Genomic DNA, 22,218 nt, shown 5'->3' with positions numbered 1-22,218 from the left:
AGTAAATGTAGTAGTGACATTTAAAAGATTTTTTGCTTTTAAATATTAAAATGGAATTATTAATTCATCAGATAAAGTCGGAATACGAAATATTAAGCAAATCCTATTGTAATTGTATTTATTTTTTTTGTCTAAGAAACATCTTTACATTTCCAATTGCTTTTAAACACAACAGCCAATCAAACCACGTCTAAATAAAATCTCGCGAGACTACGATTCAAGGCGCGAAGAAAAAAACGGTGATAATTCTGTTGGTTTTTGAATGCAAACACAACATTTGACTTGAGACATCAGGAGACACCTGGAGGCATCAGGAGACATCAAGAGACAACAAGAGACAACAAGAGACATCAGGACACACCTGGAGACACCTGTGCTCAAATGGCAGAGTCGAGTAATCAGGTAAAACTTTATCTTTTATTGTTGAAGCTAGAAAATTTGCCCTAAAACTCAAGAATGGTCAGTAAGTTCTGTTACATTATGTTAATTTAACGCAACGCTTCAGTCAGCCAGGTAGCCTGAGGCTAGTCTATTAGTATGCTAATTAATTAGCCTCCAGAATTGAGTTTCTGAGCCGCTAATTGTGTCTAAAGAAACTCTGCAACTTGCTAAACTTGTAATGCCTAATGTTATCCAATGTGAACCACTTGAACACGTGCTTTAATGACGTGTAATTAACAGAAGCAGATGATGAATCGTGTGAGCCACCAGCAGGCCAGCCAGCTGCTGCACAACAAGTGTGTTGTGGTCCTGGGAGACTCAAGTGAGTAGTCACTTAAATTCACCTTCTGGTTTTTTAAAAGTTTTATAGCAACCCATTTAATTTGGAGAAAAAAAAAGCATGTCATTGCTCTTGAATGAGCCGGCAGGCTGGTTAACTCGTCCATTTCGATTTGAAATGGTTTAGTTGACTGTCCATTTGCCAGCTTTCATTAAGGGATCTGTAAGTGTCTGTATTGACTGACTCGGTTGTGAACATGTTTTGTTTTTTTACACTGCCACTTTTAATTCTCTCTTTATCTCATCCTCAGTTCAGAGGTCGGTGTATAAGGACCTTGTTCTTCTGTTGCAGAAGGACAAATATCTCTCTCGGAGCCAGCTCAAGAGCAAGGCAAGTTTACATACCGATACAAAGATGAAACGTGGAGAAATTCCATATTCATTGTTTACTGTTGTCATTACTATAAGCTGTGATCTCAAAGCTCAATGTAGCTACATTGCTTTTCATCGTTAGACTTGTTTTTAGTAGGTCTCAGGTTAAACTATATTCAAATTTCTCTCTTTTTCTCCATGTACAGTAGGTAGCTTGTGAATAGGGGGACCATATCCCAACAAATGTGGGACAATGTGGGACACGTTACCAATGCTGAGAGGTAGTCTAACATTTTTGATATGTTTAACTTAAAAAAATAAACATTTCTATTCTGCCCCTTACCTCGTAACATCTCTATGCTTTGCCCGAATGCAACCATTGATCAGCACATCACTTTTTGAGCCAAACGTATCTCATAGACTCGCATGAACTGTGTCGCTTCATGTCGTATTCCCCCCCCGTGTGAAATTGAAAAATAACTGGCAAATTTCACAAAAAACTCTGAGAATTGCCTTCCACTGGTTTCACCCACTGATAAGTAGTCTTTGTTGTAGTTGCATTTCTTTTTCTTTGTGATAGTTTCCATCATATTCAACCTAAATCTGCATAGTTTGTGACTTTGCGGTGACTCGCAATTTTCCCCAGCATAGTGTGGCAAAGACGGTTACACAGTGACTTAACCCAGGTGTGCGCAGTTTGACAGCAAACACAACCTCGTGATGACAGCCTTCCCTGCTCTCTTCACAGCCAATAGAATAAAAGCCAGATTTTAGAAAAGTGTCTGTCCTGCAGTGGTTTGACTTTTGAAAACCAGAGCCAGTGAAAACGTGGGACATCGTCTCAATATGTGGGACAACAACTGGGATAAAAATGCAGTGCGGTCCCTCGTAAAGTGGGACACCTGGTCGTCCTACTTGTGAATTCCTCCCCATTTTGTTCCTGTCGTCCTCACTCTCATATCTTTCTCCTTCAGGGCGAGATGAGTTTCGAGCAGGACTGCCTGGTGGAAGGAGGTTGTCTTGGTGAAATGCACAACGGAACAGAGTACCGGGAGGTTCGTCAGTTTCAGTCCGACCACCATCTGGTCCGCTTCTACTTCGTGACGCGCGTATTCTCCTCCTATGTGCAGCGCATCCTGGAAGACTTCCGCAAAGGATTGAAACCAGATGTAATAATTATCAACTCCTGCGTGTGGGATATTTCAAGGTGGGCAGGTGAATGAGTAACTAGTAATAGTATTGAAGCACTAATTACCTTGATGATGATGTTGTTGTTAAACACCTGACTGACTTGTTCATTCCCTGTAATGTAATTACGGAGAGGGGTCGGGGGTGAGACCTGTGTTCAAGACATTTCCAGCTGTTTGCCAGTAGAGGTTGATACAAATCATATGTTACTTCACAGTGAAATTGAAAAAAATATCATTTTCAAGTGCTTCTCCTGTGTCCCTGTGTTAGTTGCAAAAACTGTTAATATTAATATGAATTTCTCGCCATCATCCCCATCTGTTGATGTACAGCAAAGGTGAGGGAGGTGTGGGTGGAAGTGGACAGCTCTTTACAGCTGTAGGTGGTATACAGCTGTGCTTTTCTACAGACTCGATGCTCTCCAAGTCACTGCAACATTTAAGTGATCAGACATGATCCATAATGGTGTGAGACAGCAGTGGCGGAGGACAAAGCACCGCTCAGCTCAAATGTGAAAGGTTTCCTAACCTGTTCCCTCGTGTAAGGTGTCACTGAATCTCTTGATCTAGTTTGTGTATAGTGAATTTGTTCTTCCTGGGTCCTTATGTATCTGTTTTTTTTAGATATAATTCCAGTTGGCATGATACCTACAAGGAGAACCTGCATAAGTTCTTTGATGATCTGAAGGGTATTGTGCCAGAGGAAACCCTGGTCATATGGAACCTCACCATGCCCTTAGGAGAGAGGATCACAGGTGGTTTCCTGGTGCCCGAGGTACATCGTCGCACTAACATCTGCATCATAACTAAACATGGAAATTTGGTCATGTTGGGTCAAATTGGCGCACAATCTATCCTAAAATATTTCCTCTTACACCTTACTGGGAATTCACATTACGAGACGAGATCAGCGCTGTACATTCATTCAATCCACATCGACTCTGACCTCAGTAGCGGTGTCACTGTCATCAGAACCAGCTGTTCTGTCAGCAGCAGGATGAGTGGTGGACAAACTGTCTTCACCAGGCTTAGTAACATCAGAAACTCCATTAGAAGAACTCAGATTTTGTAATGATTTATTTCTTGTGTCCCCATCCAGAGCAGGATCATACTGTATATCCACAGTTATACCTGTAACCTTATAGTGCAACTTGGATGATTTATAGATGTAGTTAATACGTTCACAACATACAGACGGCAGGAGATTTGTATGATTTGCCTGTGCAGTTTAAACTAGTTGGCTGCATTACCACACTTTGATGGAGCATAAGAGGCTTATTTCTCAGCTGCTCTTCCAGCCTTAAAACGTTGTCCTCTCCTTCCTCAGATTAAGGACAAGGCTCCTCACCTGCGTTACGATGTGATCGAAGCCAACTTCTACAGCGGGATTCTGGCTGACGCCTACGGGATGGATGTGCTGGACCTCCACTTCCAGTTCCGCTTCTCCCTGCAGCATCGTACGACGGACGGAGTCCACTGGAACGCCGTTGCCCACCGCAGGATAACCTCTCTGCTGTTGGAGCACTCTGCACAGGCCTGGGGTGTTGTTATGCCCTGTGCACTGACTGCTGTTGGTGAGGAGGAATACTGCCACACACACACACACACACACACAAACAAGTAAATGTATACTCTCACTGTAAGACGGGACGTGGTTTAGCCAAACTACAATAATGGGATGGTGTGTTTTTCTTATACTGTTTGTACACCTCAAATGCAGACATTACTCTGGAAATTCTAAGGGGCAGTTCACACGCCGCGTTTTTTGCACCCTCAAATCGGTTGTCAACGTAAACAGGCGGCAGGCTGCGCTCAAACGCGAGAGCGGCACCATGGCGATGTGCGAGCGTGCCCAAGCACCTATTTTTCAGGACGCGACGGCTGCGCCCCGAGATAAAAAATAGTTCAACTTTTGGAACGCTGCAACACCCACCACAATGCCATGTGACGAGGAACAACCAATCACAGCCGGCAGATATCTTTTCTTTCTTCCGTAAATATCAGTCTACGGTAAATGTATGAAGGAGAAGTTAGTCACTTTGGTGCAGGAATATCTTTACGATCTGTCCCGCGGACTATTTTACTTGTTTCAACCTTTCTGTCCAAGAACGTCACAACATACAAAGTGTCCGTCTTTTCTGCCGCCCCCACCTCCCTCATCTCACTTACACAGAGCGACACCCATCAAGGGGACATTACAACGGCTACAGGGAGGAGTTCCTCAGCGATGCTCCGGCTTATGGTTACCTGAGTTTTGAGAACAACCAACGGCCATATAACATGCCACCGCCCCGCCTCAGAAATGGTAAATGTGCAGACGTTGGTATGCTGATATAAATGTGGCAGAGTGACCAAACAGATAATCAATCAGACCATCTGCACTGCACTGTAAATATTCTTAAAACCAAGGTATCCACCGCATGTCATGTGACGAGGAATCACAGCCGGCAGATATCTTTTCTTTCTTCCGTGATTAGTGTACAGTAAATGTATGAAGGAGAGGTTAATCACTTTAGTGCAGGGATATACAGAGCTTTATGATCTGTCCCACGGACTACTTTACTTGCTTCACCCTTTCTGCCCAAGAACGTCACAACATCCGGTTGCAAGGTCGGCCTACCTTTGTTTATTTTAGTCAGTGAGGCTTCCTGCTAAATTTCCGCAACATCATCGTCCTGGCCACACGCAGGTTTTGGTTGCTTACCAACTGCAGGAGCGCAAACCTCCCTAACACCTTGGATAAAAGGATGTAAGTGGCAGGGCTAGCCTTTTTGTATGTTGAAATGTATATGATTAAATTAGGTTGACATGAGTTTGTTCTTTTTATAGAGCATACTGAGGATTCAGCTCAGAAGCCAGCCAAAGAAAATGTTTCCAAACCTGCAGGTAAGATGTCTTACCTGTTGTTGATGTGTTGATCAGGATTATTTCTATTGATTAACAAAGAGCAAGCAAATAAGGGTAAAATAAATCATAATAATAACCCATGATCTTCCAAGATGAACGCATCGGACATTAAGGACGTGTTTGGGTTTGTCATCGGTTAAATTGTACACTTGCTGTCCTTCACGTCCTCTATTCACAATATGGAAAACTAGAATTACCGCCTCGCGGTTGTACGCCTCCGCCAAACAGTTAAGTTGCAGTTTACATCCATGTCTGTCCAAAATGTCATCACTTCATCATTTTTATCCTTGTTATACATTTGTGTGAAATTGTCAAAATTAGCATATGAACATTTGTGCCAAATGTGAAGATGAAATTCGCTCAAGGCGCTCCTTTAGATACCACCATTGTTAGAATATAAATTAGGCTGTTCTGAAATCTGCAGAGACCCTGAATACGTGATGGTAACACCGTTTCCACAGTTTAGAGAACGAGCACAATGCTGGTGTCAGTAAACTGAAGCGTTTCTTTCGCGGCTCTTGCCTTTTTCAGGAAGGCATCGAGTACAGCGTTTCTATAACTGCCACCCCCCTCCTCCTCCCTACTATTTTCCCCACATGGGTAAGACTTAAAACATCTATACACGTGGGTTGGTTTCTTATGGTTTCTGCTTAATCTCTATTTGCCGTGTCTTTGATTTGTGTTCAGAATACTGCTTAAAATACTTGGCTAAACTAATGTCACATTAAAAATACATAGTCTAGCTCATTTATCATGCACCGTGATTGCAGAACATGTAAAGCATCAACAATTAAATGTCAGGTTCTTGTGCAGTAGAAGTCATTTCGAAAGGCGGGAACATGGCAGTGTCCCATCATTTCTGCCGTCATGTATAGGACCCTACATGTAGTTTTTCACGAAGCCTACTGTCTTCAGTGTGAATGCTTGTTTGATACTCAGTTTTACCATTTTAATAAATAAAATTAAAATAACCTCAGTACTGTGCTGACACCTGTTTACCTCCACAACATGTGTTATCAGCCAGTCAAATGTCAATAACAGGTTATTTCCATTGTCTCCCTTACACAGTGCGACACCCATCAAGGGGACGTTACAACGGCTACAGGGAGGCGTTCTTCGGCGATGCTGTGGCTTATGGTTACTTGAATTTTGAGAACCAACGGCCATGTCACATGCCACCGCCCCACTTCAGAAACGGTAAATGTGCAGACATTGGTATGCTGATATAAATGTGGTTTTCCATCAGTCAGACTCTCTGCACTGTAGATATTCTTAAGACCAGGTGTCTGTGGGTCTTCTGATCTAGTTCTACCTTCTGAGTGTCTTTGAGCTGCCATGTCCGCTCTAGAGCCCGCTAACAGGTCCCGTATGTTCTGCAGGTTTCGACTACAGGCCTCCCTACGACGAGCGCCATCAACGGAACGTGATGAGGAGCCGACACGCCAGACCCCACTACGCTCCGTACACCCACCACAGACCCCATCAATACGGCCGTCGTGGCAGCTACTACTACTACTGAGGCAGGAAGTTTTTTACAAGACGGTCAAGTTAATTAAAAACTAAGAGATTTTATTTTATGTCTGTGTAACATGCATACATTGTTCATTTTTTCTTATATCGTAAATTGGTCTTTTAGTGGTTAGAATTAATTTTCAAAGTTTGTTCTCTGGCACCAATAACTGATTTTAAATATATTTTTCATTTCAAAACGTTTTAAAATCATGCACTTAAAAATGTGTCGGGTGCTGTTTTCTATTGAAATCGATGCCATGGGACTGTTTTTGACTGGTTTTAAAATGAATCACTTATTAAAGTTGTAAATGAATGATCCTTCTGATGCTTCTCCATGTCCCACACAGATCAAGTTTGGTATATAAAGATTTAGTTTCCTTTTAAGCCTTAAAGGCCCCATATTGTAAAAAGTGACATTTTCATGGCTTTTATATTATAAAGCAGGTTTAAGTTCTATATAAATACTGTGAAAGTATCGAAACGCTCAATCCACAGAGAAACACACACAGCCCGTATTCAGAAACTGAGCTTTTGAAACAAGCCGTCAGGGTTTCTGTCTATTTGTGATGTCACAAAGCTACAATAGCTCTACAACCCTTTCAAATTTGTAAATAAACATTTTAAATAGGTCCCAGTTTATTTCCTATTGCAGTGTATGTGAATGACATCAGCTGACAGGAAGTAAACATCGACCCAAACAATTCTGTTGCAATTTCGTCGCAATCCCGTCGAAATGCACTAAAACGGAGCATTTCAGACAGAGGGTAGATACAGGTATATTCAAGCAGACAGTACCAGGAAAATAAAGTTGTTTTTTTTAAACATGAAAGTATGCAAACATGTTCTAGTAGAAACCCTGAATACAAGTAAAATGAGCATGATGAGCATGATATGGGACCTTTAGACACTTATTTCTATATCCATGTCCATCACTTTGATTAACATTGATGTAAGAAGTGTGAGATATATGCAGTCAGAGAAGTGGCAGAGAAGCTGCTTTGGATCGGTTTGCCAGTAACCGTATAATCCTGCTATATTTTGATCATTTATTAATTTAACCCTTTGGTATAACAGTTTCTGTTTATTTCATAAAATTGAGTCCATAACAGGTTAAAGTGATTACTTAGGCATGGCTATAGAGAGCTAGAAATGTAATTGTTCAGTGGTTCTCAACCAGGGGTCCTTGAGAGAGTTCCAGGAGCGTCCCCAGAAAAAATAGGGAATATTTTATTTTCACTATTTAAAGGGACTGTTTGTAACTTTCTAAGCATATAAATGTACCGGGTCGGGACACATGCACGCTCGCATATGCGCGCTCGCGTGTGGCCGCTGTCTCTGCTCCTCCGCCTGCTTGCGTTCACTCAGACAGAGGGCGCGTTCTCGCGTACTCGCTCCACGTCTAGACATGAACGCGCGCTCACTCCACACTGCAGAAGAGTTAGTTTAGCTCTGAGAATATCTAGTGAGTGGACGTTTGTGCAGAAATAACTGCTGCAGCTCCTCCAGACCAACAGAGGTTTCCCGTGTCTTGTGAAGTGACTGGGCTCCGCAGCGAGACACGTTGTCGTCTCGTTACCGACCGGGTGCCGGTGTCTCCCTGTTCACTTTGGCTGCGGGCGGAGATGACAACGTGTCGCTGCAGAGCCCCGTCACTTCACAAGACACGGAAAACCTCTGTTGGTCTGGAGGAGCTGCAGCCCCGCTGCCTCAGCCTGCGCTGAGGCAGGAAAAGCCAACACTAGTATCAGCAGTGATTCGTGGAGAGACCTTCGTCTGGTCAGCTAACATTACTGCAGAGCAGGTGAAATATAGAGGGATATTGTGCTTTTAGCTGACGTGTCGCCTCACTGTTTTGAGCGATGCTCGTTCATGTCCATTTAGAGCGAGCGCGAGCCCGACGCTGACTTTCGTTGATTTCACGGCCACAGGTGTCGCTGTTAACAAGCATTTCTGAAAGTTACAAATAGTCCCTTTAATTCACTACAGAAGTGAGCCCAATGTGAGGAGGAGTCATAAGAGTGACTATTGTGATCAGAGGTTTCACTTCCTCTACTGCAATTGACCTCTAGAATTCTGGTCTTAATCATATTTAACAACCAAAATCTTTTCAGATGGAGGTCCCTGAAGCAAAATCCTATCAAATGGGGGTCCGTGACCCAATGTGTATCAATTTAGGGGTCCTTGACACAAACAAGGTTTGAGAACCACTGGACTAATGTACACTTGTGAACTGGCAGTGGACCTTCATATTAGACTTTGGAGCAGCTCATTTGTCAGATTACAGATGACATACAGGTATAGTATTTCATAAGTCGTCATTGACACAATAATGTTTCTTGCTCTGAAGTGAATTAGTTGCTTTTATTGTCTGAATTACTACAAATACAAAAGATACGAAGGAAAAGAAAGTCAATAGGTGCAAGTACAGTAGAAATGATGGCTTTTCCCACAAAGAGTTGGTAAAAGTGGTGCATACAAACTGAAAACATGACTGACACTTTCAGAATGTGTCATTCAGGAGTCAAATCCATTTGAACTTAATTCAAAACAGAAAAAAGTGAAGTCAATATAAAGTCACTGCTGTGCCTCCATTTTATTAGTGCTATAGTCTTAACTTATAGTGGATACAATTTCCTGAGAATAGTGAAAAGCAAAAAAGGGATAAATAAAGAATGTTGAAGCTGGAATGAGCATAAAGAAAAGCATTTCTTGATGTACTTGTCAATCATGGCTGCGGGCCAATGGCGTGCCGTCTTAGGCCATGAGGAGGCGGTGCACTTTCTGCAGCTGCTGCTGCGACAGGACGAGGCGGTGGACTTGTTCCTGGCCACGGGTGCACGGGATGGCGACGCGTCCTACAAACACTGTTCCTCCCTGCTTCTCTTCCTTAGCCTGGGAAACAAATATGTACACGTCATGTAATTTGTGTAAATGTGTCATTTCTTGAAGTGTTAATCTTTTGACTAGAAAAGATTTGTTAAATGGTGGAACTGATGGTGTATGTATGTACTGCAGGATTTTACCTTGACAAAAGAGGAGACGGGGAAGGTGGCGAAGTCAGAGGAAGCCTTAGCTCCGAACTGATTAGAGACTACATGTTCAGCTACTTCTCCCTGAAACAGAAAATGGTCAAAATGTTTGGTTTTGTGTCGCTATCGGCTTATTCACATCGTGAGGGAGAATGTTAATGATTCTGAAGTCACCTTGAGTTTGTCCAGAGCGTCGCTGAGGTTCTGCAGTCGAGCCGTCTGCTCCATCAGCTGGGCGCCGGCGCTGACTGGAAGAAACACGGGAGAGGAAAGACGGGAAATGAACCAGGACACTCGGCTGAAAACTGCAACGAGCGCGCACACACACACACACACTGGAGAGGACACACACCTGCTGTCTTCCCAGTGATGTCCACCACTTTGACCTCTGAACTCAGCTTGAGCAGGGTCGCCAGCAGTTGGTCGGTCCTGCGATAGATGCCCGTGTTTAGTCCCTCTGGTGGCATGGAGCTTTCTTTGGACGCTTGTGGTAGTCTGGGAGGGCAAAGTGGAGGCAGGGAGGCCAGCTGGGCTCTCATCTTCTCCGCCTGTAAGTAAGAAATACTCTTAAGTCAGTCAGACTTTAGACACCTGGCGTATGAGTATTCCGTTCCTGCAATAGAGGAAGCTGCAGTCCTAGGACTGCATGTATAGGACCCTAGTTTTTCCTACTGTCTTCAGTGTAAATGCTTGTTTAATACTCATTGTTTTACCATTTTAATTAACTTTAAATAATCTTAATACTGTGCTGACGCCTGTTTACCCCCACAATATTTGTTATCAGCCAGTCAAATGTCAATAACAGGTTATTTATATTCGCTGCCTCTCTCTCAGGAGTCGTTGAGATCTTTAGCGGTTTGTCCTCCACCGTGCAAACAGGAAGGCAGTTTGCAAAAGTTAAGTTACGTAACAAACGTAACGTTACCTATTTTAACCCAAACCATAATCTTTTCTTTCGTAAACCCTAAATTGTTTCCGTAGTGGCGGCACGTAATCTAGCACATTAAGCACCCGCCATCACATAATGCGGTGTTAAGAGGTCATGGTCATTTCACGTCGGCTATATCTGTGAGATCAGCAGACAGAAAGTAGTAAATAAACTAGAGACCTAGAAATGTGGTCCTGAAACGGCAGCCTCCTTCTATTGCAACATAACATAATATTCGGGCATAAAACCACAATATTATAATAACTCCCAACACCAGCGTACCTTGAGTCTGTTGTTTTCATTCTTGAGGTGTTTAATGCCCAGTCTCTGGGTTTCAACCTGCTGCCTGAGGAGAGGGGAGTCCACCACCTGGACCGGTCCCCCCAGGGATGGAGGCAGACCTGCTGGAGAGAGAATGGTGAGAGACATTCAAACACTATAGCAGCCTGTACTTCTTCTTTGACTGTGGTGTAACACATTTACTGCTATTTCAGTACTGAAGTAGAAATACACCAACTACCGGCAAAACATATCTCATTATCAGAAGGTTGGATTGGAGGCCGTCACACCTTTTTATCAAACATAAAATGACAACATTTCGATCTGCTTACAACAAAAGTGATCAGAACCACTCATCAGTAATTCACCTCCTGCAGATCCCTGAACAATTGAGGCAATTCCAGAGGCAGGCGGTGCTCTCAGGCCTTCGATGGTCATCTTCGATTGGTTACTGATGCGTTGTTTCAGCTCTGCCTTCTCCGCCTCTAGCTGGTCGATATCAGCCTGCAGGGCATCCATCGTCTCCTCAAACTCCCTGGAGATGAGGTGAAAGGAAGGTGAGTGAGCAGGGAAAATAAGAAACGTGTCGAAATTTTGCGTTCAAATTTGCTTCCCTTAAACGTTCATACTTTTCTTTCTTCTTCAGCAGGGCGAGGTTCTCGTCCAGTTTGGTCTGAATCTTCTCCACCCGTTCGTCCGCGTCTTTGGTGGAGGTGTCCAGCTTCTTCTCCAGCAGGCTCAGACGGACGTTGGCCTCGCTCAGCTCCTCGCCCTGGGGAAAGAGGCGGAGGTACAGTCACATTCATTCACACTCTTGCACACTTATGTAGAACACTTCACTTCGCAGGGAAAGGTCGAGGTTGCTTTTTGTTGGAGGTGTATGTCCGAGCGTGTCACCTTGATCTTGAGGGACTTCTTGACCTCCTTGATGACCGTCTCCCTGTCTTCCAGTTTAACTCCCAGACCCTCGGCGTCCGTCATCTCGGCCCTGACGGTGGATGCTCTCGTCTCCACCGGAAGAGTCTGGGGGAAATAGGCAAACAGTAAGAAATGGAATATGGGAGGACGTGACAAACAGCAGCTTGGATTTCAATGTCTGAATTATATGATTCATCAATGAGAAAAAGAAGTTAAGGCATACAGATACCTTTCCCTGTGGTTTGTCAGCATCGTACTCTCCTTCCTGCATGGCGGTGGCCATCTTGTTCATGGTGGTGATGACGGAGCCGCAGGACTGACGCAGACACTCTGGGCCGTTCAGGCCGTGAGAGCCGTACACCTTGGAGAAAAGAGCGTAGATTTATATAATACAATAACACTGCTGCAACTTAAAAACAACCAGGAGTAATCGGGTAAATGGTACATGATTATAGTTAAACTACCTGCTCCACGGCCTTGCAGGCGATATCCTCCAGTTTGAGAGCGTTGAGCCCCTCCTGTTCTGCCAGCGGAGCGATCATCTGAGCTCCGGCTGCAGCCACCTCCTGCAGCACCGCCACCACGCGGGTCTGCTGGCGCCTGCACTCCGTCAGCGACTCCGACACCTCCCAGAGGAGACATGACAGGTGAGTCCAATATACACAATCATTTCTGTGTGTGCATTAGTGGGTCAATGATCATTAGGATACTGTATGTTTGTTTGTTTCTGTATCTGGTACCTGTGGTCCAAAATTGAGAGCGGCGGGCACTCCGACTACGTCTGTTCCAGGCATGCGGCGGCGGATCTTCTTGCAGAACTGTTTGACATCGGAGCAGGAAGTGTCCAGGTCCTTCAGAAGGACCGCGAGGCCGGAGCTCTCCTGACCCGCCGCCAGGAAGGCCCGCAGACGAGCCACCTCCACCCCCATGCAGTCCAGGACATTCTGGGTAAACTGGAGGTGAGAGGATGGGATTAAGTGAAGTGCTGTACTCTCATTTCTGTTTTTACTTTGCTCATCATAGGGATAATCATTTCATCTCTGTACAAGGAAAAATCTAAATGAAACTACACCGTCGAAGAAGCCTGAAGTACCTTAATGTGGTCAGCCAGCTGCACTGTGCAGTCTTCAGTGTGATCTGAAAGATGGACGCTGTACAGTTGCTGGAAGACAAAACAACAGTGAAAAACTTTGTTTAAGAAAAAAATGATATTCAATTAAAATGACATGTCTGTGTTTAAATGTCACCCACGTACATAGACATTCTCTCTCTCCGTTTAGGGTACACTGAATCCGTCCATACGTTTGATTGAGCCTATGTGTTTAGAAGATGGATACTGTGGCATGTTCTTAAATATGAAAAACTGTTAAATATTTGTTACCTGATAGTACTTGATGGCCTTCGTCAGAGGTTCCACTTGAACGGTCTCATCTAGCTGATCTTTGTGCAGCAGGTCGATGAAATAATCCAGAGAGCGCTCGTGGAAGCTCATTTCGGAGTAGAGTGTGCCCATGCGCTTAAAAACCTCCACGCTGCAGGTGTTCAGAGCCCTAGAGGGAAAAGAACGGACAAGGTTTACTATATCACAGCGACACTTTCTTTTTCTGGAGAAATTGTATTTAAAAAAAAAAAATAATTCTGCTTTTATTTATAACACAATTCTTCAAATTCTCTGATAATAAAACCACATTTTACTTCTGAGACGTGTGATGAAGCTGCAGTGCTTACTGTTCATATTTGTGCAGAGTGGCCTGCAGCAGGCTGAGGGAGTAGACCAGTCCTGAGGCGAAGCTGCGCTGTTCTCCTGGAGGCCCTCTGAGCCCCGTCCCCGGGGCCACGTTCCCATTCAGGTCAAACTTCTCCTGGGCCTGTTTACTGATCAGCTCAGCCTACCAGGTAACGCACACACACACACGTACAGAATTATAGAAACAGTTCAAATGAAGTCATCAGGATTAGACGAAGAAGATTCTTGCACACTTTGTTTGTCCGCTTCTCATACCTTGCAGATGAGCCTGGGGATGAGCAGAAGGACCAGGATGCAGTCGTGATCTCCGCCGTGACGGAGGAAGGAGTCCGGCATGAAGGCGGTGAGGAGGGATACCTGTCTGTTTGACTGGGACACTTCCATTTTCCTCAGCTCCATCTCAATGGCCTTAGGAACACATTACAATATAAGCAAATGTTGTCAAAAGTGTAAAACCGGTTAAACTCATCACTCCTGGCCCGAGAACACTTGAAGGGTTTCTTACCTTGGCATAAGCCTTGGTCTCTGCAAACTTAATCTTGAAGTCAAACAGTTCGGCAGGCGGTTGCTGAACTTGTTCGGCATTCGCATTCTGCTGGCTGATCAGCTCTCTGTTGGCGTCCTGGTGCACGGGGAAAAAGCAAATACAGCGTCAGGGCATCCACTTATTATCATTATTGTTATTATTTCCTTGAGCATGCACGTTTTCCCTGCTCTCCACCCACCTGTAGGCTGGCGGTGAGATCTCTGTACTTGCTGATGGTCTGCTGGTAATCAGCTACCGTCTCCTGGGCGGCCTCCACCCTTTTTTCAGCCTCTCTGACCTTTGCTGAGCTCAGGTCCACCTGCTCCCTCAGCTCCATTTCCGTCTCCCGGCCGTTCTCCTGGAGCTCATCGTTCATCTCATTGATGGCCTCCTATTGTCAGGAAAACGTCGTCTGTGATAAATATCCTATTTTTATCTGATTTTACTTCTTTTTCTGGTTACTTATACCATTATATTGGTACGAATTTACCTTAAAATGAGAATGGTAATTGTGAATAGTAGTATGAATGTAGTTTGTATTTGTTAGAAAATAGAAAAGTCAGTTGTTGTAAATCATAAATGCAGGTGTACAAACCAAATCAGTGACAGTTTCTCTCAGCTCTCTGACTTTCTCCTCCAGATCGAGGTTCCTCTCCGTCAGGGTCTCCACCATCTCCTCTGACCCCAGAGCAGCATCCACCTGGTACACACACAGGTACACACACACACACACACACACACACACACACACACACAAATTCTAAGTTTGCAAACAAACTAGAACCGTCCTCCTAGACCTAAACCTTTTCTGTTAATAACTTGTATTTGACTTGGTTTCTTTTATATTCGCCATATTTAACCTCCAGAAAAAAGTGTCAAAGACTCCTCAAAACATTTCCTCTCTGCGATCACATTCCTCCTCTTATCTCGTGTCTTCGTTGACTTTACCTGCTCCTTCAGCTCGTCGATAGTCGCCTCCGCCTGTTTGACCTCGTCCTGCAGTTTCTCCTTCTGAGTCCTCAGAGTCTCCAGCTCAGTGTTCTTCTTCTCCATCTGCTTCTGCAGCTTCACGTGCTCCTGCTTCTCTGACGTAGACAGGTCGCGCATCCTGAGGAGGAGAAATTAAAACAAAAAATGTTGACGGCTAAAACTGCCAAAATCCCCGTTCCAGGCCTTGTCTTCATGGACCCTTTTTTTGGAAGTTTCAACAAGTTGTTTTTTTTATTTATACTTCAATCGAAAGCAGCTTTTTAGAAATTTGACTGACCGAACCAATGCCTCCTTTAGTCTGCCATTCTGCTCCTCCAGTTGTTTGACATGGTAACTTGAGGCGGCTCCATCTGAGCCTGCAGGAGAAAACGCAAAGGCAACACAGTGAGGGAAAGCAGTGCATCAATAAAAAAAAGAGAAAGAAAGAGGAGAGAGACACAGATATGAGAGATAACGTTTGTGGATCGGTGAGTAGAGTACAAACCTTTCTCCGAAATCTCATGTCTAATGATCTCCAGGTCCATGGAGAGCTCCTCCACCTTCTCTTTCATCGTGTCCACCTCCACTTGCAGCGACTCCGCCCGCTCTTCGGCCATCTCTTTGTCCAGCGTGGCCATCTCTATGGCGTCTGCCGTGTCGGACATCTCCTCCATGTAGTGATCCTTGGCCTCCTGTGCCTCGCGGGCGTCCTGGGAGAAGGAGGTACCGACATAAAACTCTAGAAAGTCATTCAGGAAGACAGTGGCGCTGCTTCTTTCATTCTTACAGGCTTAGAAAATATCATTTCATATCCTATAAAATGATATTGTAAATATGTAATAATTCAGCCTTACAACAAATGATTTATTTTTCTGCGTACCTTCTTGGCCTCTTTGAGTTGTTTCTGCAGCTCGGCCTGCTGCTCCTGCATTTTGTTCTTCCACTCCTGGAGCTGCTCCAGCTGGATCTTGTACTTCTCGAGCTCCTTCAGCTTGGCTTTGTCCTCCGTTCGCTTCATCTTCAGCGTCTCCAGCTTCTCCTCCAGGTCCTTGACCTGAGCTCGCATCGATTCCTCCTCCTGTAGAAGGACGGACGGACGGGTGGAGGGGAGAAGCGAGAGGGACAGTTTAAATGTGCTAACCTTTAGAGGATTTAATTCAGAGGATTAACTGGACTTCATTTATATCCCAAGATTTGATTTTAACGCAGTAAAGAAAGACGTCCCACCACCAAAAACCCATAAATGATAAATGTAAATTTAGCTGCCCCAAATTAATTTGTTAATCCTTTTCTCAATTAATTGACTTTAACCTCTGCATTCACCACCTTAACAGGAACCTAACAGATTAATCCATTCCCTCCAAACGCAATGATGCAATTGAGCATTTCATTCAGTGTCCTAGAAGGTTAAACCATGCATCATCACCACATAGTTCACCGTGAGGACATTATAAAACCAAAGTATTGAGAAGGGGGTGCCGAGGGTCATTTTGCCCTCCGATGAGTTTGTTAGTGAACTCATGCCAGGTATCGTCAGCATGCACGAAGCCGTTAGAAATCTCTACCTGCTTGGAAACGGCAGGTTCCACCTGGTCAAACAATGACAACATGGATGAAATGGGATAAAGTGTCGAATATGGTGGAAAAATAGAAACAAAATGATGAAGATGTGACTAATACTGGCACTGAAAAAAATGAATCAATCTTTAAAAAAGCAACTGGTGATCTTTGGTGCTGTGAAATATGGAATGTGAGACTTGATACCTTTTGATTGTATGTCTTTATATTATATTATATGGGCATATTGTTTCAGTTGTGCCGACACTAAAATCATCTCTTCTTATTGTCAGTGACCCACCTTGCTTGGAGTAGTCGGGGCTGCCGCTGCTGCAGCCGACCCGCCGGGCTGTGGCATGACAGGAGCCGCCAGCGCACCCTGGTGGGAGGACAGGCCCGCCTCACTGACATCACCAGACAGAGAGGACACAAGGCTCTCGCGAGACGCCTGTGGACCACATCAGGTATGTGTTGGAGGGATGAAAAAGAGGAAGATGTCAGTAAACAATCCAATAAACAAAACGAGAGCTTCTCCCACACACATTGGATGAACCCGGAAGAGTGAACAATGCCGCGTTACATGCCGTACCGCTGGATTCATCTTACGATAGCTTCTGTGCTAAAACACAATAATCTTCCTGACTTCATGCATCTTCCAAAGACCAAACAGTTCACCTCCCAGTGTCCATCCCAAGAGATGTTGTCCGACAGTTCATACAGACTCATTTATCTGGTAGAGCCCTGCACCTGTGCACCGAAGCAGGACCACAAATCACCAGTTTTCAGTGCCAAAACAAACCACCACTCCCGGTGAGGTAACAGGCGAGGTACCCCCAATGTGACAGGAGCGTACCGTGAGGCTGGAGCGGTGGGAGGATCGCACCAAGAGGGAGGGGAGGGAGGTGGCGGGCGTGAGATGACTCGGAGTGCTCCACTGCCACGGTGTGATCACAGAGACTGTGTTAGGACTCTCAGAGAGGTATTTGTAAAACTCGACTGCAAAGTTAGCTCGAATGAAACCGTGTAGTACATTGTTCTGATTCCTATACATTATAAAAATAAAGTCAGTTATACAAACATCCTGTTTTTATGCTTATACTGTGTATGACATTTGTAGAAGTGCAGAGAAGTACAACCAGCTTTAGAAAATAAAAAACATTGTGCTTTACATCACAAGACATCAGACAAAACTTAATTAAATACTCACTGAATTTTTAACATTCGGATGTAAAGCGCTAAATAATTACACTAAATGACTTCCAATGCTATTTATCAACTTTTATGAATGAATGACCTGTACCTTCAACACAAATTACAGCATAATAACACCTAAATCAACCACCGCCTCTTATAGTCTAATAAATAAAAAAGCTGTTGTCCTTTACGGCAACTATTTCTTCAGGTGGAAATCAGCTAAAATGGGCCACCTGCAATCTACCCCTCCAAATAGTCTTAACTGTGCTGCCACGATGTGTCTACTACTAAAGCTTTCAAATGTAATTTACCAAAACCTGCCATGTAGTTGACTGTCCAAATCACCAAAGGACTATTAAAACTATAACAGGACCTTCGTTTGAGTAAAAAAAAAGTGGTGTAGAAGAGTACTATACATAATTATAAATCTTAATATTACATAGATCAAACAAATGTAAGCCTGGTTGAACAAGAATGTACTTCTTATCATATAACACAAAGAAATGCATGGCCCTTGAAAATAATTCAAAATGTGAAGCTGTGCCCTTGATTTAACTCGCCAAGCACACCACAAAAAAGCTGGAACATTGAAATAACAAAACTTCTAAGAATCTGTTTTCCTCCCGTGTCTGCTGTAGACGAGCTCACCTTGGCAGAGCGGCGGGTAGCGGACTGGAGGAGAGGAGGAGGAGGGGAGTTGCAGAGAGAGGGATGGACACACGCGCACGCACACACGCACACACGGATATATACACACACGCATCCAGTGATGAAGCAAGAGAAGAGATTAGCAGCACATAAGAAGCATACCCACTGTTAGTTCAGATGATAGCTTCGATGGCTGCATGCGCCATTTAACAGCATTTTAAAGCAGTCATTCCCAAAGACTGGTTCGGGACCCACAGGTGGGTCACAAGAGATTTTATTTGGGTCGCCAAATTAAATTTGCAGATTTTCTTCCATACATTAGTCTTCTATTCAACATTTATTTCTGCTGTGCACCTTTCAGCCACATGAGGGAGCCTGAATGTTCGTATTGTTCTGAGAATTGTAGCCTAGTTATAACACTGAATCTAATATGAAAGGCTAGCGCACATTCTGTTTGTTTTACTGATGAGAGGGGAAAAAAACTGTTAATCCGCCTAAATGCATTCTTTTGGTCTCATTTATAAAGTATTTAACGTATGTATATTTTTTTCAATAACACATGCAAAGTTGTGATTTATCAAACGTAGGCTTTATCTCTTGGAAATGGCTGGTTTACCTATTCAAGATAGTACGAGGTGATGCAGAAATGGCAGTAAAGATGGTCAGGAATGTTCATTTATGAACAAATTTGCTCATGATTTATAGATAAGGCCTTTTGTGAATTGGGTCGCTGTGGTTTCTCATTTTAAAAATGTGGGTCGCCAGATAAAAAAGTTTGGGAAACACTGTTTTAAAGAATAATATTCTCGATTACTCGAGCCACAGAAGCAGAATAAAAACTCATGACACTCATGCAACAGTGTTAAAACAAAATGTCACTTAATTGTGGGGCCAAAAGGAAAGACAGACACCATCATTATGGCCTTACAACACTTGTAATTTCACCTCTAAATGCACACTGGAAAAATAAATAAAAAATAAGCAAACAAACAACAACATCTGGTGTGCAAATGTGGCCACAGAAAAGCAACGACAAAATCAACGACAAGAGATGTCTTCATGTCCCGTGCAAACGTCAACACGTAAAAGGGTCAAATAAAAACAAAAGATGCGTCGCCGCGTTAGTGTGATTAAAAACAAACCAAGGCAAAAGCAAATGTGTTGAATTGAAATATTTCTACCTTCTTAACGCTCGCAGGTGTCTGCAAATGGTGTTCAGAAAAACACAAAAATGAGAAGTCAACCCAAAGGCTGAGAGGCAAAACAGGAACCCATTTACATTATACAGAAAAGAAAAGAGAGGAACATTTGGGGGAAAACAAAGCACCTCTAGTCAGGAAAAACACTGCAAAGGACAAGTCAGTGAGAAGGCTGATCGTCATATCACCGCTCTCTGAAATGGATTTAGTTGCTTTACTGGTCGGATTCATCTGGTTCCACACATTTAAACCTGCTTAACTGCTCTGGAAAGGGCAGGAATTGACTTAAAGTGTAAGAACTTAAAAAGAGTGAATATATTAACAAGCCATATTTCTTAAATCCACAGTGCACGCACAAAAGATCCACAGGAATCCAGCCGTCTTCGAAGCCAAGTCATGGAAACGACACGAGATTACTAAACTGACTAAGGATGAAAAAAAGCCAGTGAGGTGCAAGTAAAGGTTGCCTACCTGCTTGGTTGTTCTGGGAGTCTCAGGAATGTCTGGAGGAAACAAATTAAGAATTATTATCTACTTTTATTATTATCGACTTTGAGGTACTGAGTTTAAAAATGTCAAACACAGCTGACTGACCTTTTTGTCTGGGTATCTTTGAAGTGGTGGATTCAGGAGTGTCTGGTGAGGTGGCGCTGGAGCCGTCTTCCACCACCTGGAGCTGCACAGAGTGACAGAGAAACACATACTGTAGGTGTATGACGGGCATGAAAAACAGGGATAATAAAAACTAAAACTATTGACACTTTTCATACTAATGAAAGTCTACAGGCATTCATCATTACATCACAACACGTTTATGTCACTAACCTGGGACTGTCTGACAAATATCCCGTGATTTTCCTCACAGGTGAAGTAGCGTTTCCCCTGCACGGTGCCATCGTTCTTGCCTTTGGCGTCATCCAGAATGACACCCACCCATTTCCCAGAGGCAAAGAGAGTGGCGCCGATATAGGCGACAGTACCGCGCTGACCCTTCCCTGTCACCTCCACTATGGAGCCAATCTAGGAGGAGGAGGAGCAGAGACAAGAGGACGACAGACTGTGAGTCATTATACATTAGTCGATGTTGTTTATTTCCATCCATTTCCTCCTGTCTTGTGTCTGTATTGAAAAGTGAGCTACCTTTGGAGGTTTCACATTCTCCACCGTTCCTGCGCTGCTCATCTTGCTGATCAGTGGGCTGGTCAGCTGGAAGATTTTTAGGAAATACAGATGGGAGGCAGTAGGGAGAAAGATGAGGGGGTGTGGGAGAGAGAAAGTTGGTTATCAATGCGAACGAGAGGTTAGGTGGGAGAAGGAGGGTGATAGTGAAGACGGAAGGTGAGATCATTACATACCAGAGAATTTATTGTTTAAATTTCTGACTTCCTCAGGCATGGTATCTTTTTATATCTTAATCCTGGTCAAATAGACATAACTTAGTAGGAACATGTATGACAAAAAAAATGTAATACTGTACACCAGACCTGCAAAAGATCTGAATAAACAGTATTTTTTTTGTCTAACAATAATTGCTCCATAATTATCCCTGCTCCAGCAGTCTTAGGTAGGGCTGTCCCGAATACCATTTATTGGGCTTCGAAGCTTCAGTGAGAAATATTCGCAGTGCGGAGCGGCAGACTGACGTGTTCTTCTGTCTGTCCGTCTCCATCTCCCCCGTTTCTGTGCCCGGGACAGTGCCGCTGCCGCACTACTGTACGTCCACGCACTTCTATACGCAACAATCAGCGATATCTGTCTGAGAATAACTAATGATAATTCATGTTGAATATGAATAACAAATAATGTTGTGGGAATTTTCCTTATTTCATGGTCTATTTTGTGATTTATACATTATTATTACATACGTACATATAAAAACAAAAAAACAAATGTTAAAAAACAAAGCATTCGAATACTGATTTGGAAGTCCAATACCATGGCAACGGCCGAAGCATTTGGGTCAGCCCTAGCCTTAGGAATCAAAAATATTCAAGGACGAGACAGCCTTAAGGCCACAAAGCACAGAAACACACTTATGCACCCAGTCATGTGTCATGGACCACAATAGACTTCCTGATAGATAAGTCATATCCCTGCCTTGCTCACACAAAGATGCTCATTCAAGAGGACCGGTAGAGTCTAATCCTTTTATGGAGCTGTAGGGACATGTGAATTCACGCCGCCTCACAGTTTTAAACCACAGGGCAGAAAACTGGATAGAAAAGGTTTTATAAGCCTTGAAATAGGAGCAGAGAAGCAGAGTTTTGCAGAATCCTCTAGAATAACTACTTGAGACTAATGGAAACAAAAGTTTGCCAGTGGGACAATAAGAACTTCTCTACAGCATATCTAGAGTTACCCAAAGTATATTCTTACTCGTTTTATCCGATGAGGGCCTGATAAGCAAAGTGAATCCTGCATCCACTGTATGGTGAGTGCCACAAACATTACCTTTCTATAGGTTTAGCCATTATAATGTAATAACTTCTACTGATTAAGTGCATCAAACAAAAGTAACACAGATGT

General features: G+C 43.6%; 3 protein-coding genes across 16 annotated transcripts in view; 2 read left to right on the top strand and 1 right to left on the bottom strand.

Moving 5' to 3' along the window:
- Positions 1 to 197: 197 nt before the first annotated feature.
- LOC141760407 (PC-esterase domain-containing protein 1A-like) lies at positions 198 to 7,011 on the top strand. Of its 5 annotated transcripts, XM_074623221.1 has the most exons (11): positions 198 to 402; positions 682 to 763; positions 1,032 to 1,111; positions 2,067 to 2,299; positions 2,904 to 3,054; positions 3,607 to 3,853; positions 4,453 to 4,584; positions 5,109 to 5,165; positions 5,718 to 5,786; positions 6,255 to 6,383; positions 6,566 to 7,011. In XM_074623221.1, exons 1-11 carry the CDS (start codon positions 382 to 384, stop codon positions 6,703 to 6,705), a joined length of 1,341 nt encoding a protein of 446 aa, XP_074479322.1. In that variant the 5' UTR covers positions 198 to 381; the 3' UTR covers positions 6,706 to 7,011. The 5 variants fall into 5 exon arrangements, with proteins under 5 accessions (XP_074479322.1, XP_074479323.1, XP_074479324.1 ...); XM_074623222.1 differs by lacking the exon at positions 5,718 to 5,786; XM_074623223.1 differs by lacking the exon at positions 4,453 to 4,584 and having other exon boundaries at positions 202 to 402.
- A 2,019-nt stretch (positions 7,012 to 9,030) lies between these two features.
- LOC141760392 (dynactin subunit 1-like) overlaps positions 9,031 to 22,218 on the bottom strand; it is a 14,363-nt gene continuing 1,175 nt past the window's right edge. For 2 of the 10 annotated variants that reach the window (XM_074623129.1, XM_074623124.1), the window contains exons 2-32: positions 20,833 to 20,898; positions 20,518 to 20,712; positions 20,287 to 20,368; positions 20,164 to 20,195; positions 19,675 to 19,695; positions 18,494 to 18,517; positions 17,505 to 17,585; positions 16,953 to 17,099; positions 16,660 to 16,683; positions 15,975 to 16,172; positions 15,600 to 15,804; positions 15,393 to 15,471; positions 15,074 to 15,233; positions 14,721 to 14,825; positions 14,325 to 14,516; positions 14,105 to 14,221; positions 13,855 to 14,007; positions 13,581 to 13,741; positions 13,234 to 13,402; positions 12,946 to 13,014; positions 12,593 to 12,805; positions 12,317 to 12,478; positions 12,082 to 12,213; positions 11,832 to 11,957; positions 11,564 to 11,706; positions 11,303 to 11,469; positions 10,938 to 11,059; positions 10,080 to 10,275; positions 9,902 to 9,975; positions 9,722 to 9,811; positions 9,031 to 9,590 (exon numbers count right to left, since the gene is read on the bottom strand). In XM_074623129.1, the coding sequence (XP_074479230.1) occupies positions 9,453 to 9,590; positions 9,722 to 9,811; positions 9,902 to 9,975; positions 10,080 to 10,275; positions 10,938 to 11,059; positions 11,303 to 11,469; positions 11,564 to 11,706; positions 11,832 to 11,957; positions 12,082 to 12,213; positions 12,317 to 12,478; positions 12,593 to 12,805; positions 12,946 to 13,014; positions 13,234 to 13,402; positions 13,581 to 13,741; positions 13,855 to 14,007; positions 14,105 to 14,221; positions 14,325 to 14,516; positions 14,721 to 14,825; positions 15,074 to 15,233; positions 15,393 to 15,471; positions 15,600 to 15,804; positions 15,975 to 16,172; positions 16,660 to 16,683; positions 16,953 to 17,099; positions 17,505 to 17,585; positions 18,494 to 18,517; positions 19,675 to 19,695; positions 20,164 to 20,195; positions 20,287 to 20,368; positions 20,518 to 20,712; positions 20,833 to 20,874 (3,819 nt within the window). In that variant the 5' untranslated portion in view covers positions 20,875 to 20,898 and the 3' untranslated portion in view covers positions 9,031 to 9,452. The remainder of the gene's footprint in view (positions 9,591 to 9,721; positions 9,812 to 9,901; positions 9,976 to 10,079; positions 10,276 to 10,937; positions 11,060 to 11,302; positions 11,470 to 11,563; positions 11,707 to 11,831; positions 11,958 to 12,081; positions 12,214 to 12,316; positions 12,479 to 12,592; positions 12,806 to 12,945; positions 13,015 to 13,233; positions 13,403 to 13,580; positions 13,742 to 13,854; positions 14,008 to 14,104; positions 14,222 to 14,324; positions 14,517 to 14,720; positions 14,826 to 15,073; positions 15,234 to 15,392; positions 15,472 to 15,599; positions 15,805 to 15,974; positions 16,173 to 16,659; positions 16,684 to 16,952; positions 17,100 to 17,504; positions 17,586 to 18,493; positions 18,518 to 19,674; positions 19,696 to 20,163; positions 20,196 to 20,286; positions 20,369 to 20,517; positions 20,713 to 20,832; positions 20,899 to 22,218) is intronic. The other 8 variants (XM_074623134.1, XM_074623131.1, XM_074623125.1 and 5 more) reach the window with 7 other exon arrangements.
- Positions 21,827 to 22,218, top strand: part of tdrd7b (tudor domain containing 7 b) — a 27,940-nt gene continuing 27,548 nt past the window's right edge. Inside the window, exon 1 of the mRNA XM_074623184.1 lies at positions 21,827 to 22,123. Within this exon, the coding sequence (XP_074479285.1) occupies positions 22,121 to 22,123 (3 nt within the window). The 5' untranslated portion in view covers positions 21,827 to 22,120. The remainder of the gene's footprint in view (positions 22,124 to 22,218) is intronic.

This window comes from Sebastes fasciatus, chromosome 22 (assembly GCF_043250625.1).
Source record: "Sebastes fasciatus isolate fSebFas1 chromosome 22, fSebFas1.pri, whole genome shotgun sequence".
Taxonomy (NCBI): Eukaryota; Metazoa; Chordata; class Actinopteri; order Perciformes; family Sebastidae; genus Sebastes; species Sebastes fasciatus.
This window is presented reverse-complemented; position numbering and strand designations above follow the sequence as displayed.